General features: G+C 62.3%; 5 protein-coding genes across 5 annotated transcripts; all 5 read right to left on the bottom strand.

The window, feature by feature from the left end:
• Nucleotides 1-50: 50 nt before the first annotated feature.
• On the bottom strand, nucleotides 51-2,561 carry LMJF_08_0510 (putative ribose-phosphate pyrophosphokinase; the record flags this gene model as incomplete). Its single annotated transcript, XM_001681028.1, has 1 exon — nucleotides 51-2,561. One exon carries the CDS (start codon nucleotides 2,559-2,561, stop codon nucleotides 51-53), a length of 2,511 nt encoding a protein of 836 aa, XP_001681080.1.
• Nucleotides 2,562-3,272: 711 nt separating this feature from the next.
• On the bottom strand, nucleotides 3,273-4,361 carry LMJF_08_0500 (hypothetical protein; the record flags this gene model as incomplete). Its single annotated transcript, XM_001681027.1, has 1 exon — nucleotides 3,273-4,361. One exon carries the CDS (start codon nucleotides 4,359-4,361, stop codon nucleotides 3,273-3,275), a length of 1,089 nt encoding a protein of 362 aa, XP_001681079.1.
• Nucleotides 4,362-5,183: 822 nt separating this feature from the next.
• Nucleotides 5,184-6,377, bottom strand: LMJF_08_0490 (conserved hypothetical protein; the record flags this gene model as incomplete). Its single annotated transcript, XM_001681026.1, has 1 exon — nucleotides 5,184-6,377. One exon carries the CDS (start codon nucleotides 6,375-6,377, stop codon nucleotides 5,184-5,186), a length of 1,194 nt encoding a protein of 397 aa, XP_001681078.1.
• Nucleotides 6,378-7,608: 1,231 nt separating this feature from the next.
• Nucleotides 7,609-8,457, bottom strand: LMJF_08_0480 (conserved hypothetical protein; the record flags this gene model as incomplete). Its single annotated transcript, XM_001681025.1, has 1 exon — nucleotides 7,609-8,457. The coding sequence occupies one exon, from the start codon at nucleotides 8,455-8,457 to the stop codon at nucleotides 7,609-7,611; it is 849 nt and encodes a 282-aa protein (XP_001681077.1).
• A 2,677-nt stretch (nucleotides 8,458-11,134) lies between these two features.
• LMJF_08_0470 (putative small ubiquitin protein) lies at nucleotides 11,135-11,488 on the bottom strand (the record flags this gene model as incomplete). Its single annotated transcript, XM_001681024.1, has 1 exon — nucleotides 11,135-11,488. One exon carries the CDS (start codon nucleotides 11,486-11,488, stop codon nucleotides 11,135-11,137), a length of 354 nt encoding a protein of 117 aa, XP_001681076.1.
• Nucleotides 11,489-13,937: the final 2,449 nt, after the last annotated feature.

Here is a 13,937-nt window from a genome sequence, read left to right as displayed (position 1 = left end):
GACGGACCCCGCCACGCTTGTCGCACCGCACACGCACGGACGTGCGTGTGCTAGGACTTGTCGAAAAGTGTCGCGAGCGTGTTCTCCGTGTGAATCTTCTCGATCGCGCGCGCGAGTAATGGCGCGATCGGCACGACGCGCAGCTTGCGCGCCAGCGCCGGGTTCTTCATGAGCTCGTCCTGATTCACGCTATCCGTAACCAAGACCAGCTCAATGGGCGACTCGACGAGTAGATGGATTGCCTTACCGGACATGACCGCGTGCGTCGCGACGAGGATGATGCGCTCTGCGCCGTGCTCTTGAAGGCAGCGCGCCACGTTCGTAATGTTAATAGCCTCGTCGATCACACTCTCAATGATGATGCACAGGCGGTCCTTGACATCGCCGACGAGGACGTATTTCTTGTATTCATTGCTCGCTGTCTCCTTACGCATGATGAGCGCCTGAGGGCCCTCTTCCTGTTGTCGAAGGGCCTTCTCGATACCAAGAGTGCTGCTGCTGCGTAGCATGTCCGGCTCGCCGTGGCGCTGCAGGAGCAGGTTGTGGGTGCCGCCGTGTGCGGTGGCGTAGTGGCTGTGCGTGCTGAAACTCACGGCCTGTGATTCGCTGCCAACGATGGCGACTAGCTCCGACATCACCGCATCCGCCGCGTGCGGCGTAGCAGGGCTATGCGGGTACTGTTTCCCCTGGGCATCAATGGGGGTGTTAACGTTGATGTGGCTTGTCGCCACGCTTGCAGCGGTGCTGCTGCTTGGTGTACCCACCTCCGCGCTCGGCGCCACTGGCCCGTGCTGCTGTTGCTGCAGCTTGCACTCGTGCGCCACCTCCCCAGACGAGGAAAGGCCGATGCAGCGGCGGCTTTCTGCCATCACGCGTGGAATCTCGTAGTTGTGGCGGTTGGCCCGAGTGGTGCACGCCAACGGCTGCGTCTCTACCCGCCGCACCGCTGTGCACACCGACACGAACTGCGTGGCGCTGTCGAGGTTGTTGTAGCGCATGAGCGCATCCGCGTACTCCTTCGCACGACCGAGAAACTCGCCGCTTGGGGCGACGACCGTGATGTTCTCGAAGGTGTTCCCCTCGCTTTCCAATAGATTCGAGATGTAGCGCACAAATTCGTACATGGCAGAGGCGCTCTCTATCGGGATGGAGAACATGCCCTCCACCTGGTCGCTGTGCATGTCCACCGTGATGACGTGGTGGCAGCCGACCAACTCAATCATCTCCGCCACGGCCGAGATGGAGGCGACGTTGCTCGTGTACGCGAGGTACGGAATAACGGCCGTAATGCGCGCCGCCGCCGCGAGCTGCGCCGAGTGGACTAGCAGCGCCAGCTCCATCAGCGCCCCCGCGTTGCTGAGGTTTTCCGACTCGAGAGCGACCATGGACTGCACGACGAAGACGTCATCGCCACGGACAGGGGCCTGCAGGTTCACGCTGACCTCGCCGTTCGCAAAGCGTCCGCAGCTGTTGCCGGGAAAGCGAGGGCACTGCAGCACCTCCGTGATCATCTTCTCGCAGAAGAGGCTGCACGTGCCGGACAGCACTCGCACCGCAAACGTGCCCGGGCGCTCGTGGTGCGGAAAGGCATCCGCGACGAAGAAGGTCTGGCTGTTAGGCAGGATACGCTGCGCGTTGACGCCAGTGCGGTTCTCGTACCGCTTCATGTGGCGGACGGCCTGCTCATACGTGAGTCGGAAGACGGTGCCGTACACCACAATCAGATCGAGCGCCGCGCTGCGGAAGTCGATGGAGGGCTGTGAGATGTTGCTCGCGTAGATGAGCCGGTCAATGTTCACGACACGCTGCAGCAGCTCGAGGCTGTCGCAGGCGCACCGCTCCTGGAACTTCTTCAGAATCTTTCGGAACGCTTTCAGGTTGACGGCGCGGTACTTGACTATGACTTCAAGCTTCAGGTAGAGCGACGGGATGTAGTTGCGCGGGAGCTCGTTGCGGATGTGGTCCTCGTTGAAAGTGCGTAGCTCCGCAACAGCGTTCACAAAGTCGCGCTCGAGTTTGATGAGGTAGCGCTTGACGCGCACGTACGATTCATGCAGCTTCTCGAAGAAACACTCCTGCAGCTGGACGCGGCTCTGGATAAGGGTTGCCAGCTCCTTGTCCGTCTCCTTCAGCGCCTGAAAGCCGGGGGTCTCGAAGAAGAGTGGCGAGAGCGGGTCGGTGAACATCGTGGTGGTGATGTGCTGCTGCCGCCTCACCGGTGTGCCGCAGACGGGCGAGGCGGGAAACTCCTTGTCATCGCGCTGGGTCGTCGGCGTGACGGCGACGGACGTCTCGTACAGGCAGGGCTGCACGGGCACCACCTGCAGCGGTTCCGTAATCGTCAGCGTCGACGTCGGCGATGGCTCAACGACGCCGCGGTGGGCGTACCGGTTATGGTACGTGGACTCCAACGCTTGCCGGATGTGCTCGATCTTTTTTGCAATCGGCTTCAGCTCAAAGTAGGAGACGTAGTTGTCCAACGTGATCTCCGTGTTGTACTCGCTGAGCAGCTGCCGGTGGAAGGCCTGGCCCTGGGAGAGATCCTTGCCGGTCTTCAGCATCAGGTCCGTGTAGGCGTGCGTCGGTGAGGCGATATGGCGGGGTGGGGGAAGGGGGAAGACACGAGATGGCTAGGAGATATGTACACGTGCACTCCAGAGGCTGTCTGAGAGGCGCGTTGGTGCTGGTGAGTACGGGGGAGGGGGGAGGGAGGAAGGAGGAGGGTTATCGATGAGGCTGGTTCGTAGCGATTCGCTTCCGCGCAAGGCAATGACGACGACGCAATGAGGGTGGCGAGAAGGGTGAGGGTGCATGACGGAGTGCGAGTATCTCAGAAAGACCGAGAGCCGTTACGGCCTCGTCTGCCTACGCGCGTGCGTGAAGAGTGTGGCCTGTAAACAGACGCGCATGCACGCGTCTACTTTTTCTCTGCCCGTTTTTTGCTGTTGTTTGGGGGCGCTCCTCCGGCGTACCTGGACGTGAAGAACAGCAGCAGTAGAGGGGCAACGAAGCAGAGGGCGGCTCCTGGCTGCTTGTTGGGTAGACCATGACACCGCCAGCGAGACGGGAAAGGAGTAATCTCTCTCTCTCTCTCTGTGTGTGTGTAGCAGAAGTGAGGAGCAGCACATAGCAGGTTGATTGTGCTGCGGCGGTGAGGGCGAGGCAAGGAACACCGACAAGGCCCGCCGCCTCGCCCCATCGCTCATCAGCACCAACAAAAGGATGCTGCGCCCGCGCACGAACGGATCACGAAGATGTCGGGTGAGAGAGAGTCACAGGAAGTCCAGCACGCAGACGGTGCTGAGACCGCGTTGCGCACCACTCGGCACAGCGGCGATCGCCGCGGCGGTGTACCGGCGTATCGCTCGTTGCTCCGCGTGCGTCATGTAGGGTGAGCATCTAAGGTTGTCCAGCCGACGCCGCTGCGGCCGCGCTGCTGCCTGGTGCCCCTGCGCAGGCACAGCAGTACGTGTGCGACCTCCAGCCATCGCAGAGCCGCTCAGGCGCCGGTGCAGAAAGAAAGATCGCCAATCGTTGCTGAGTGTGCAGAGCATCGGGGAGACATCGGTGGTGGGCGAGCTCATGGCGCCCGCTTTCGCACCCCCGTCAGCGAGAGCAGCGGCCACCGCTGCCTTCTTGTCGCTCCGGTGACCCGCCGGCTTTCCGCCGAACCGCTTGCCACCACCGGTGCTACCCTGGTCGTCGCTGTTGCCGCCCGTGGCCGGCGTGGGCTTCGCGGCGTCGTTGGCTCCATTCACTAGTGGGAGACGGGCCAGCAGGCCTTCCCAGAGCTCTCCGTACGACGTCCATTCGACAGTGTGGGTAGACGGGGAAGCAGCCTCGGTGGTGGCAGCGGCGGCGGTCGGCGGCGACGCATCGTGTGCGCTCCGCCTGGCCGTGTGTGCCGTCTGCACCCTGGCCCCACCTGCAGCCCCTGCACCAGAAGGCACAGGTGGCGGCGCAGCGGTGTCCAAGAGCAGCTGGTTCGGCTGTACACCATCCCTGGCGTCGGCGGGCGCTGGCGAGCGCAGCAGGCGCAACAGCGCCGCGGCAGTGTACGCCTCCTGCGTAGCGAGATGAAGTAGCTGCGCCCGCCACGTCGTCGCCGCACTCGCATCTTGTCGCGGATTCGATGCCCCGATAGAGGGGCTTGCCACGGACCTCAGTGGGCCCTTCCCCTTGCGCAGTCGCGGCGCAGCACAGGCAGTTACGCCGGTTGAAGTCCATGCGCTTACAGAACTACCATCCCCCACGGCGTGATCCGGGGAGGGCGAGTGCTGCTGCTGCTGCTGCTGCTGCTTCGCGGGCCTGCGAGGCTCTTGCACCGCAGCGGCGTGTCGCGCGTGGCGCGACGGCGGCATCGGTCACGAAGAAGGCGTGTGTGGTGTGTGCGTGTTCGTGCGCCAGAGCTGCCGATGAGGAGGAGAAAAGGGAAGGGGAAGGGGCCGACCCTCCAGGGGCAGGGCTAAGGACTTCAGGAGAGGAGGGAGGTTGGGAGCAAGCCAAAGAACACAGAAAAAAAAAATAAAGTGGTGAAGGATCGGCCTGCGCGTGCTCGTGCGGATTCCGCCAAGAACGGCTTCCGTGGCATGCATGGGGCGCGGCGAGCACCTTACGAGATGTTGCCCATCATCTACTCTCTCCGCCTGGTTTCTCGGTGCCACGGTGTCTCTCTCTTCGCGCACAGCAGCACCGCTTGGAGGAGAGGAGGCAAGCTCGGCACTGCACGACAGTGCCACGTGTCTGACGTGCCCCCCCCCGTGCTTTGGCAGAGGTCACCTGTCAAGTTCTGTTTCGTTCTAGCGCATTGCCTGTCTCGCTCATGGCTTCGTCTGCGTGCCAGTGCCGCACCCACCCACCCATGGTTCTGTCTTTACGCCCAGCGCGTTGAACGCCATCGCGTTCTACGCCGTGATGATACCTCCCCTTCCCCCCCCCCCCCGTCTACACGGAATGTGTAACGCCGAGACCACGGAGCCGACTTGCCTTCGTGCGCAGCGACATCATTACATGGCGCGGCCGTCATTTTTGCAAGCGCGCGAGGAAGCCAAGTGAGGACAGAGAGAGAGAGGAAAGAAGGAGAAGAGGGCGGAGCTGCGTAGCAACACGCCGTAGAGACACATCTGACGTTGCCGTCTCTCCCCCCCCCCACATACACGCACCATTTCCCTCGACCTAGAAGCTCACGCCAGAATGACGGAGATGGAGGCGGCACCGCTGCAAAACAGTGCCTCCGACTGCGAGCTACCGTCACGGTCACCACCGCGAGCGTGGACGCCTTTGCTCCCTTTCATGACAACACCCGTTGCCCCCGGGCGGTTCGTTAATCGCGCACCAGGGAGGGCGAGTGGCACATCCGCGAACACGCCGGACCACCCCAGCACATCCATGGTGCGGCGGCTGGGCTCGATCGAGACGACATTGTCGGCCACCACCGTCGCTGTCACGCCAGTGAACTGCTTGAGGGTGGGCGAAGTGGAGCTGCGGCCGGCTGTGGTGCCGGCCGTGTGCTGCCGGCCACTTGTGTAGAGACGTAGCGGGTGCAGCTGGTGCACAGAGACCGTCGGATTTCCATGGACGGTGAGCCAGCTCGCCTCCGCCGCATTACCATCGGCCCTTGTGATGCGGCTAGCCGTATCGCCGGCTGCTTCACCGACGACGCCGGTTTCGGCATTTGGGGTTACCGTTGGGGCGGTGAGACTCCAGGGCCACCACCGACTCCTCTTGCGCGGGGCGGCACTCCCGTGCGGCATCTCCGAGTCTGGAAGGGGCACAACACCGATGGACACGGTGAGGTAGTCCATGGGCAGCCGCGACGGAGACGCTGCTACAGACGATGGTGATACTGGCCGCGGCTCATGCAGGGATGCCGCGCCCGAGTCACGATGGTGACGGAATAATCGAGTTGTCTGCGTGGTAGTCATCCGTGGCGGCAGCTGCGAATCCTGCACGGGTCTCGGCGCATAGAACGGCGCCGCGCTTGCGTAGCTGCCATCCTCAACGCTGCCGTTACATTGTTGCTGTGCCACCGCCGCTGCTGCGGCTTCGGCGCGCGCTGCTTCCGCCAGAAGTAGCTGGGACAGCAAGGCTGGAGAAAAGGTTCGGACGGACTGGCTTGACGCCGACGCCCGTGCAGGGCTGGGCGCGCCTGCTGTCTTGTTCGAGGCGCATACAGGCGGCACGGATACGGGGACGCGCTCCAGCGATACGGCAGCGCCACCGCCGTGTTGTGCCGGTGACACGTGCATCGCACGCTCCGCGTCCCCGGTGTCATCGAATGCGCGAGGGGGAGAGGGCGGCGGCGTTGAGGCGAGATGCGGCGGAGACATCCCCCGTGCGTTCTGCTGCTCTGACACGTTCGAGAAGCGCTGCAGCATGTCCGCCTCGTCCTCGTCTGTTTCGCGGTCGTCGGTGTTGGGCACGCGAGAGGCGCGCGCCGCCGTTCTTGTTGGAATGTCAAGGCGCAGAGGCGCGGCGGCGGTGGTGGCGGCGGACGTGCGTGACCGGTTCCACCTCTTGGTGCCGCTAGAATCGCTACCGGTGCTGCCGTCCTTCCCCGAGGTGTGCGCCCGTCGGTACTTTGCAGCGGCACCCGTCTCACTGCCGCCGGCGCCGGTAGCGGTGACGGGTCTGCCGCGGATGCTGCCCACTCGCGTCCCGCCACCGCGCTGGCGCCGCTGCGCCGACGGTTGTGCCCTTGGAGGCATGTGTGCTGTATGTCGTCCGTGAGGCGATGTGGGCGGCGATGCCCTTCATCTATCTATATCTGCGCGCGTGCGTACCTGTGCGTGTGTGCGCTCATTTCAGTTATGTTTTGTGTTATTGTGGAGGCGCAGAGCAGTCAAGCGTCAGCCAGTGCACCTCGCACGGCATGCGGTGTCACGCCGCGCGCAGCGTTGTGGGCGAGCCACGAGTGATATGGAGAGAGGGGCGGGTGCAGGATGACGATGCGTTGGGTCGGAGTCTGAGGGGAGAGCGAAGAGAGCGTGTTACGGCGCAACCAAAGCGAAGGCGTCGCTCGCCGTCCCGCCTTGTGGTCGTGCATACGTCTGTGTGTGTTTTTTTTTTTTGGGGGGGGGGAGTCACTGGCACCCGACCATGATGCCTTCTCTCCTGCTGCCGCCGCCGCGGAAGCTGAACCGGCGCTCGGGTTCGAATGAGGACAACGGCACCGCTTGCTCGCGCCGTTGTGGCGCAGCAACCCCAGACGGTCATCCCCAGTGACCAGTCTCGTCCCTGTCCGAATTCACCTGGGATGACTAACGGAGGCCTCGCGGGGGGCGCGACGGTGCCGCTCACAAGATGGTGGTGGGTGGGTGGGGTGGGGAGAGTTGCGAGTGCCACGCCGGTGATGATGCAGACGAGAGCAGGATACAGCGATGGCGGTGGCAGCAGTTAGCAGTGGTAAAGGGAGAGAGAGAAGCTGACCACGACCACCCGTGGGCCGCGGACAGCAGAAAGAAAGGGGGGGGGTGAGGGAGGGGCGGACACGCAAAGTGCACCACCGTTGTGCGGTCTGGACGCGCGTAGGGGTGATTCCATGAAGCTGTCCGCTCTCCTCTCCCACACCATTCTTTTTGCTGACGTGGCTGACGCCGGGATGGCCATCTACTGGCCCCCTTGCCCGCCACAGCCGCCGCGACCGCCACTGCCACAACCCCTGCCGCTCGGCATCTGGCCGAAGCGCTGCATCGTCTGCATGAAGGCGCCAAGCTGACGCTGAATAAGGAGCATGTCTTGCATATCCTCCGGCAGCGGCGGGCTGCCATTCATCATTGCCCGCTGCACCCGCTCGAGGGTCTCGCGTTGCCTTGGGTTGAGGGTGCGCATCGCCATGCCCATCATTGACATTACCTGTGGAGACGGTTGCGCGACGGGTAGCACGCTCTCACCGCCGCCGGCCTGTGCGGACGCCGCCTGCGCATGCTCCATCGCACTGGAGCCGTACACGGAATTGCTGTAGAGGTGTCTCAGGGCTGGCACGGTCGCTGGAAGCGCCGTCACCTGCGACTCGATCAGCAAGCAGAGCTCTGTGATGAGCCGCACCGTCTCCTTCTCCTTGTAGACGCGTACCGCGTTCTTGAGCTGCTCCACAATTTCAACGCCGTCCAGCTTCGGTGCATCGCTTGCCTCCTGAAGGTTCATGTCGTCCACCTGCTGCGCCAGTGCCTCGGACGCATCTTGAGAGCTCTTCGCACGACCACCCGCACCGCCAGTGCCTCTGCTCTCTGCTCCCGCGCTGGCGCTGCTGCAGATGCCGCCGGCTTCGGCGTTGTAGTGGTTCGTGAAGTAGTCCGCCTGTACTTCTTCGTAGCGCTTCATGACGGCCTCAGCGTCCGCCGGTGTCGGCTCACGGCTCATCGCAGCACGGACGCGCTCCTGAAACGCGGGTGTCTTGATGGCAGCGATCATGGCCTCGGCGTAGGTGTGAACCTCATTTCTCGTAAGTTGCGCCATGGCAGGTGATGAGGGTGGGTGGGGGCGCGCGCGCCTAGGAAGGCAAGCCTACGTAAGCAACGAACACTAATGAGTTTGCCTAACACGGGACGTGTGTTTGGCCAATGGACGGCGCAGCACCACTGCCGCGCGAGGCGAGTACACACGCACCGACACGCCCGGTGTGTGCGTGTGTGTGTGTGTGTGTGTGTGTGTGTGTGGAAAGCACAGGGAAGACCATGGAAACCCGAGCGAGACGAACGATAGCGGAACGAGAGAGAGAGAAAAGGGCAAGAGAAGGATGCATGTGCTACGCGGCTTGTCGGACCGTGAGGGATGTGATGAGCATCGACACCAGACGCACCACTGGCCCTCTCCACGCAGAGGCAGAGAGCGTCGGCAGGAAGCGACCGCAACACCTGCCTGCACATCGCCTGCATCCGCTGCGACCCCTTGCAAGCACTCTCCCCCTCCCCCATCACCACCACCACCACCACCCCGCACAGGTGACAGAGGCGCGGTGACGCACAAGCGTGCTTCGATGGGGATGCGCACACCATCGCATTATTAATTCTTTCAGCTATGGCCTTTGCTTTTTTTCACTCTTATATCCGTCTTCCCCAACGTGTCTATTCCGCCACCACCAAGCAAGACACAACAAAGTAGATGTACCACACACACACACACACACGCATACAGCTCCGCCTGGCCCTCTGCTGCGCCGCGGCCACATCCGGCTCGTCTGGGACGAACCGTCCCGCTGTCGAATGGGGGCCATGCGTCGTACGCGCTCTTCCTGTCCTGCCTAGCCCCTTCTTCCGATACGTGCTGTGCGACCGGTGCCGGGCAGACTTGGGCGGACGGCACGCCTTTGTTCCAAAGCTGGCTGCGCCCACAGTCCTGATGCATGCTGCATGAGCTCAAGGAGGGTCCTGGCCCCAGCTCCACGTCAGGGCCGTCTGAGACTCTCTGCACACTCTACCGGTGTGCCATGCTTCCGGCATCTGTGCTTCATCAGCCCGCCCGGTTGAACGAGCTTGTCTCTTTGGATTGCTCTGCTCATGTGTCATTTTCTTCGATGCCACCGACGGGGGAGGGCGGGGAGGGGGAGGGTACACGCCTGGGCAGCTTGCCGACATGCGCCGCGACAGGTGGGACGCGGCCATCAGTCGTCTGGGGCAGCAGAGGCATCCCACTGCCCCCTGAATCCGCACACCTCTGCTAGGAGTGGGTGTGCCGAGCGGAAGGAGCCCGTGCCTGCGCACAGAGACCGCATAGCATGCTGTCCTGAGAGGGGCATAGGGGGCAGCCGCACACACCCAACGGGGGTAGTCCATGCAGTGCGCGTGATCAGATCGTTGCGCGCAGGGTCACCGCGTGCAATGCTGTGTGCTTCAAGCTCCGGGCGAACCGTGGACCACACGTGGAATGCTGGGCACAACGCCGAGCCGGACGCTCTCATAGTAGAATGCCTTTCAGCGGAATTGCCGGCATGACTGCTAGTGAGCTGGCGCAAACGTGGGCATCATGGCCGCAAGACTCTCTGGCGCAGCGGCCGTCCCAGACATGTCCGCCGACGCCAAGAGTCCGCAGGCGCACCCGGTGGGCAGGCTGCCGGCTGCTTGACTTCTCCACACCTCTAGTGTGGGTGGTACTGCACCCTGTATGAGACGACACACCGAGGTGGTCCCCGCATAATCAGGGAGGGGGGGGGGTTTCCGTTGCCTTAGGGCCGAAGGAGCAGACAGGAAAGGTGGAGCCACACCAGACCCGTCGCACATGCGCAGGCAGACGTCGCAGGAAGGCGGGATGGACGGAGGAGGAGCGACGAAAATGTGGGAGAGGAGTGTGGGCGCCTTTGTCGTCGTCTCGCCCTTCCTCGTACACCCCTTCGCCAGAGACACACGCTGGCAAGCGTATACACGCCAAGAAGGTGCTGCCGCCACCTGTGCAGTGGCGGGGCCGCAGAGACGTCAACCAAGATAACCTCCAGATAGGGAGAGGGAGGCGGCAACGACGGCATCGACAAAGAAAAAAGAAAACGACGCACCAACACCACAACCAATGAGGAAAGGATGCACCTACATTCGGTTCGGCAATGTCTCTGGTCCCTCTCATCGGCTCTGCACACACACACACACACACACAGAGAGAGAAAGACAGGCAGAGAGGCAGAGATGCACAGAGACACGCATCGTGCGTACGAGTACACGCATCCGGATGCGTAAAACCGATGCTCATCGAATACATCTGCGCCTTGCCGTCTGCTTGACAGCTTCCTTTTCGTATTCTGGTTTGGCCAAACGCCGAGCGTCACCACCGCCCCCTCCCCCCTACCCAGCCGGGGGTGGGGGAGAGGGTGCGAGGCGGGGCAGCGGTGGTGAGCAGGCGAAGGCGAGGGCAACGCTATCCGCGTGTGCGCGCGAGCAAGCGGACATTGAGAGGTACACACGTGCCGTGCCATCTTGTGCATGTTCTCTACACCCTTCCGCGCCGTTCGCCACCTCCCCTTCAGCACCCGCCCCCATGTTTCCTCCCTCTGTCTTCTGTGACCCGCGGCTTACTATCTGTGCTACGTGTGTCTATTTCGGCTGTGCGTGCGCCATGACGGGCGTTGGGAGGGAGGAGAAGTGTGTGTGTGTGTGGGGGGGGGGGGGAAGGGATCGACACAGCTGCGCATAAACGAAGAAGTCGGCCTTCACAGCTGCCTCACCGCAGACCCGCCGGTCTGCTCTACCATGGCATCAATCACGTCGTCGTCCTCCATCCCCAAATCCTCGGGCGTCTTCATCTCATCGATCGGTGCGCCGTCGAACAAGAAGCGAACGCTCCCGCGGGAGATGCCCTGCTTCTTGCAGTACGCGTCGATCAGCTTCTTCAGCTGCGTCCCTCGCTTGATCTTGAAGAACATCTCCGCGCCGTCGGCGTTGACGACCTTCAGCGATATCTGCTGTGCCGACACGGCAGCGGCGGCCTCCGCTTTCACTGGCGCCGGTGCTTCGGTATTGTTGTTCCCTTCCGGGCGCTGGTTGCTGTGCTCCGGATGCTCCATTTTGTTTGTCCTGTGCGATTTCCGCTTGCTGTGCGCCTTGGCCGCGTGTGACGCGACGGCGGGGAGAGGAGGGATGTGTGCGCGTCAGGAATGGCTTGCACACGTGGTTGTGTGCTTGTATGGCGTGTGCGTGTGTGTGTGTGTGTGTGTGTGTGTGTATGTGTGCTGCGACTGTATGCAGGGAAAGGCTGGAGCGTAAGCGATAATACATGCTGGGGCGGCGAGGCCGTGGAGACATCGAGCGATGGAGCGATACAGAAGTAAAGGAAACAAGGATAGGCGAGAGGGTGGGTGAGGCTGTGCGTGGGTCTGGGCGGGTGGGTGGGTGGGGACGTCCCTCTTCGCCCTTGACGCGCCCCCACTCTTGTTGCAACTGCCACAGGCCCCCAACCCCCTCTGCGTGGGGCACAGCAGCCCTCGACGCACACGCGCAAACACACACACACACACGCTGCAGCCATGCATCGATTTCCGTCATCCAAGCAGGGCCCCTGCCTCCAACGTATCCCACCCACCATCAAAATCGACGTGCGCTCTTGCCAGTGGGGAGTACGTGCCTGTTGGGTGCTCGTCGCTGCTGCGCTTCCGCGCGCGCGTGCACCGTCACCAGTGGATCCATTGTTTTGCATGTTTGTGTCCCAGATGCACAGACAAGCACATCACCCTGCGGCATTAAAACACCCACACGAGGGTACACAAATCTCTGGAGCACATCCTGTTCATGTGCAGGCGATGCAGGTTGCTGGGCCGCTGCCTAGGGCGGCGGTGGAGGCGGCTAAAGTGGCGACGGCGTTGCATATGGGTGCTGAGCTTCGTTCTGTGGCGCTGGAGCTGCCTCCTTCACCGCTCGCCGTGTGCAGCTCTATGATGGCGTCGCGTCAGCTTTCGCCTCTGCCACACGTTTGTGCCTGCTTCTGGCAGCGTTGCAGGCTCTTCCGCACACCCGATGGGCATCTCCATCCCGCCAGTCGGAGATTCACCAACCCCTCTCTGCCGCTTCCACTCAATACGGCATACGCGATAACACTGATTCGAGGGCAGGGCGAGGATCAGGAGGGGGAAGAGAGGGAGGGAGGGGGAGGTGGAACACTGTCGTTATTCCTGCAGAGGCACAACGAAACAACGGCGACAACGGGCACGGCAGGACGGATTAGTGAATGGCTGGGTTCGACATACAGAGAGATGCAGCCGTACAGAGGGCGAAGGAGGGGTTTTGGTGAGTGGGTTGCAGGGTAGCCCGGCTGTCACTACTGCCGTGACGGCCCTAACCGCCGTCGCGACACACGAAAACGAGAGAGGAAGCAGGGAAGTGGCTGAGGAAGCTCCGGGCAGCACACCTCCCCCTCACCCCCACCACACATACACAAGCAGATCGACACAGACACACCCTCTGCACGCCAGATACAGAAGGAGGAACAACGAGACCCCTTCTTCGGTGGTGGTGGTGGTGGTGCACTGAAGCGATGGAAAATGAAGCCCGAGGGCGAATGTGTACGAGGAGCACGGTGAGTGAGACGGCGAGCGAGCGAGAGCGGGGCACGAGGTTGGACGACGCGTGATCTGCCGGAAACGCGTTGCGCCGTGGGCAGCCGTTCCTCGATCGCCTAGACCGACCCACCCGAACACACGCACGCAGACCGAGACAAGGCAGAGTCACGTTGCGATGCAGAGTCCGAGGAGGGATGAAGAGGAAGGGGTGGGAGCGCGCGGGCATCTGCGCATACTGAGAGCCTCCTCTCCCGATTTTCTCCACGGCAGTACGTCGCCATGACCACTGCCTCTCTCGCTCGCCTACGCCCTCCCCCTTTTTCGTTTGTGCTCCCCCCAAAGGAGAAAAAACGCGAGCACACACCACACACACACACACACACACACACACACGCACAGCAACGCGCGAACGAAAATGAAGACAACACAGAGTCCGTCAGTGCCACCGTCGTCAAGCACGGGAATGCATGCCGAGAGAGAGAGAAGGAGAGAGAGAGGCACACATGATCACCAGAACCCCCATCCTCTTCTCCCTCTGCCCACCAACAGAGGTGAAGCAACAGACATCTAAACCATAGGAAAACAGCAAGCAAGCAAGCAAGCGCGACATACGCAGGCGCGCGCGCACACAGAGCATCAATGGGAAAACGAAAAGATGTACACACACACACGCACGCGAGCACGCACCACATAAGGGGTGTAAAAAGACAGGGAGAGAGGGAAGGACAAGACAATGCTTCCAGGCGTGTGTGCGGATGCGCGTGGGCATCAAGCGAGACGTCGGCGACACACTATGAGTGGGAGGAGGGGGAGAGGGAGAGAGAGAGATGGGAGCACACATACAAGCCCAGCAGGGAGCGGCAGGGGACAGCAAGACAGGAGCCGAACAGAGGAAGATGCAGCGAAGCACTCATCATGCTTGTGCGTCTGTGTCTGCATGCCGGCCTGTGTGTATGCTAGA

This window comes from Leishmania major, chromosome 8 (genome assembly GCF_000002725.2).
Source record: "Leishmania major strain Friedlin complete genome, chromosome 8".
Classification (NCBI taxonomy): Eukaryota; Euglenozoa; class Kinetoplastea; order Trypanosomatida; family Trypanosomatidae; genus Leishmania; species Leishmania major.
The sequence above is the reverse complement of the archived record's forward strand: the minus strand, read 5'-3'. Positions and strand labels throughout refer to the sequence as shown.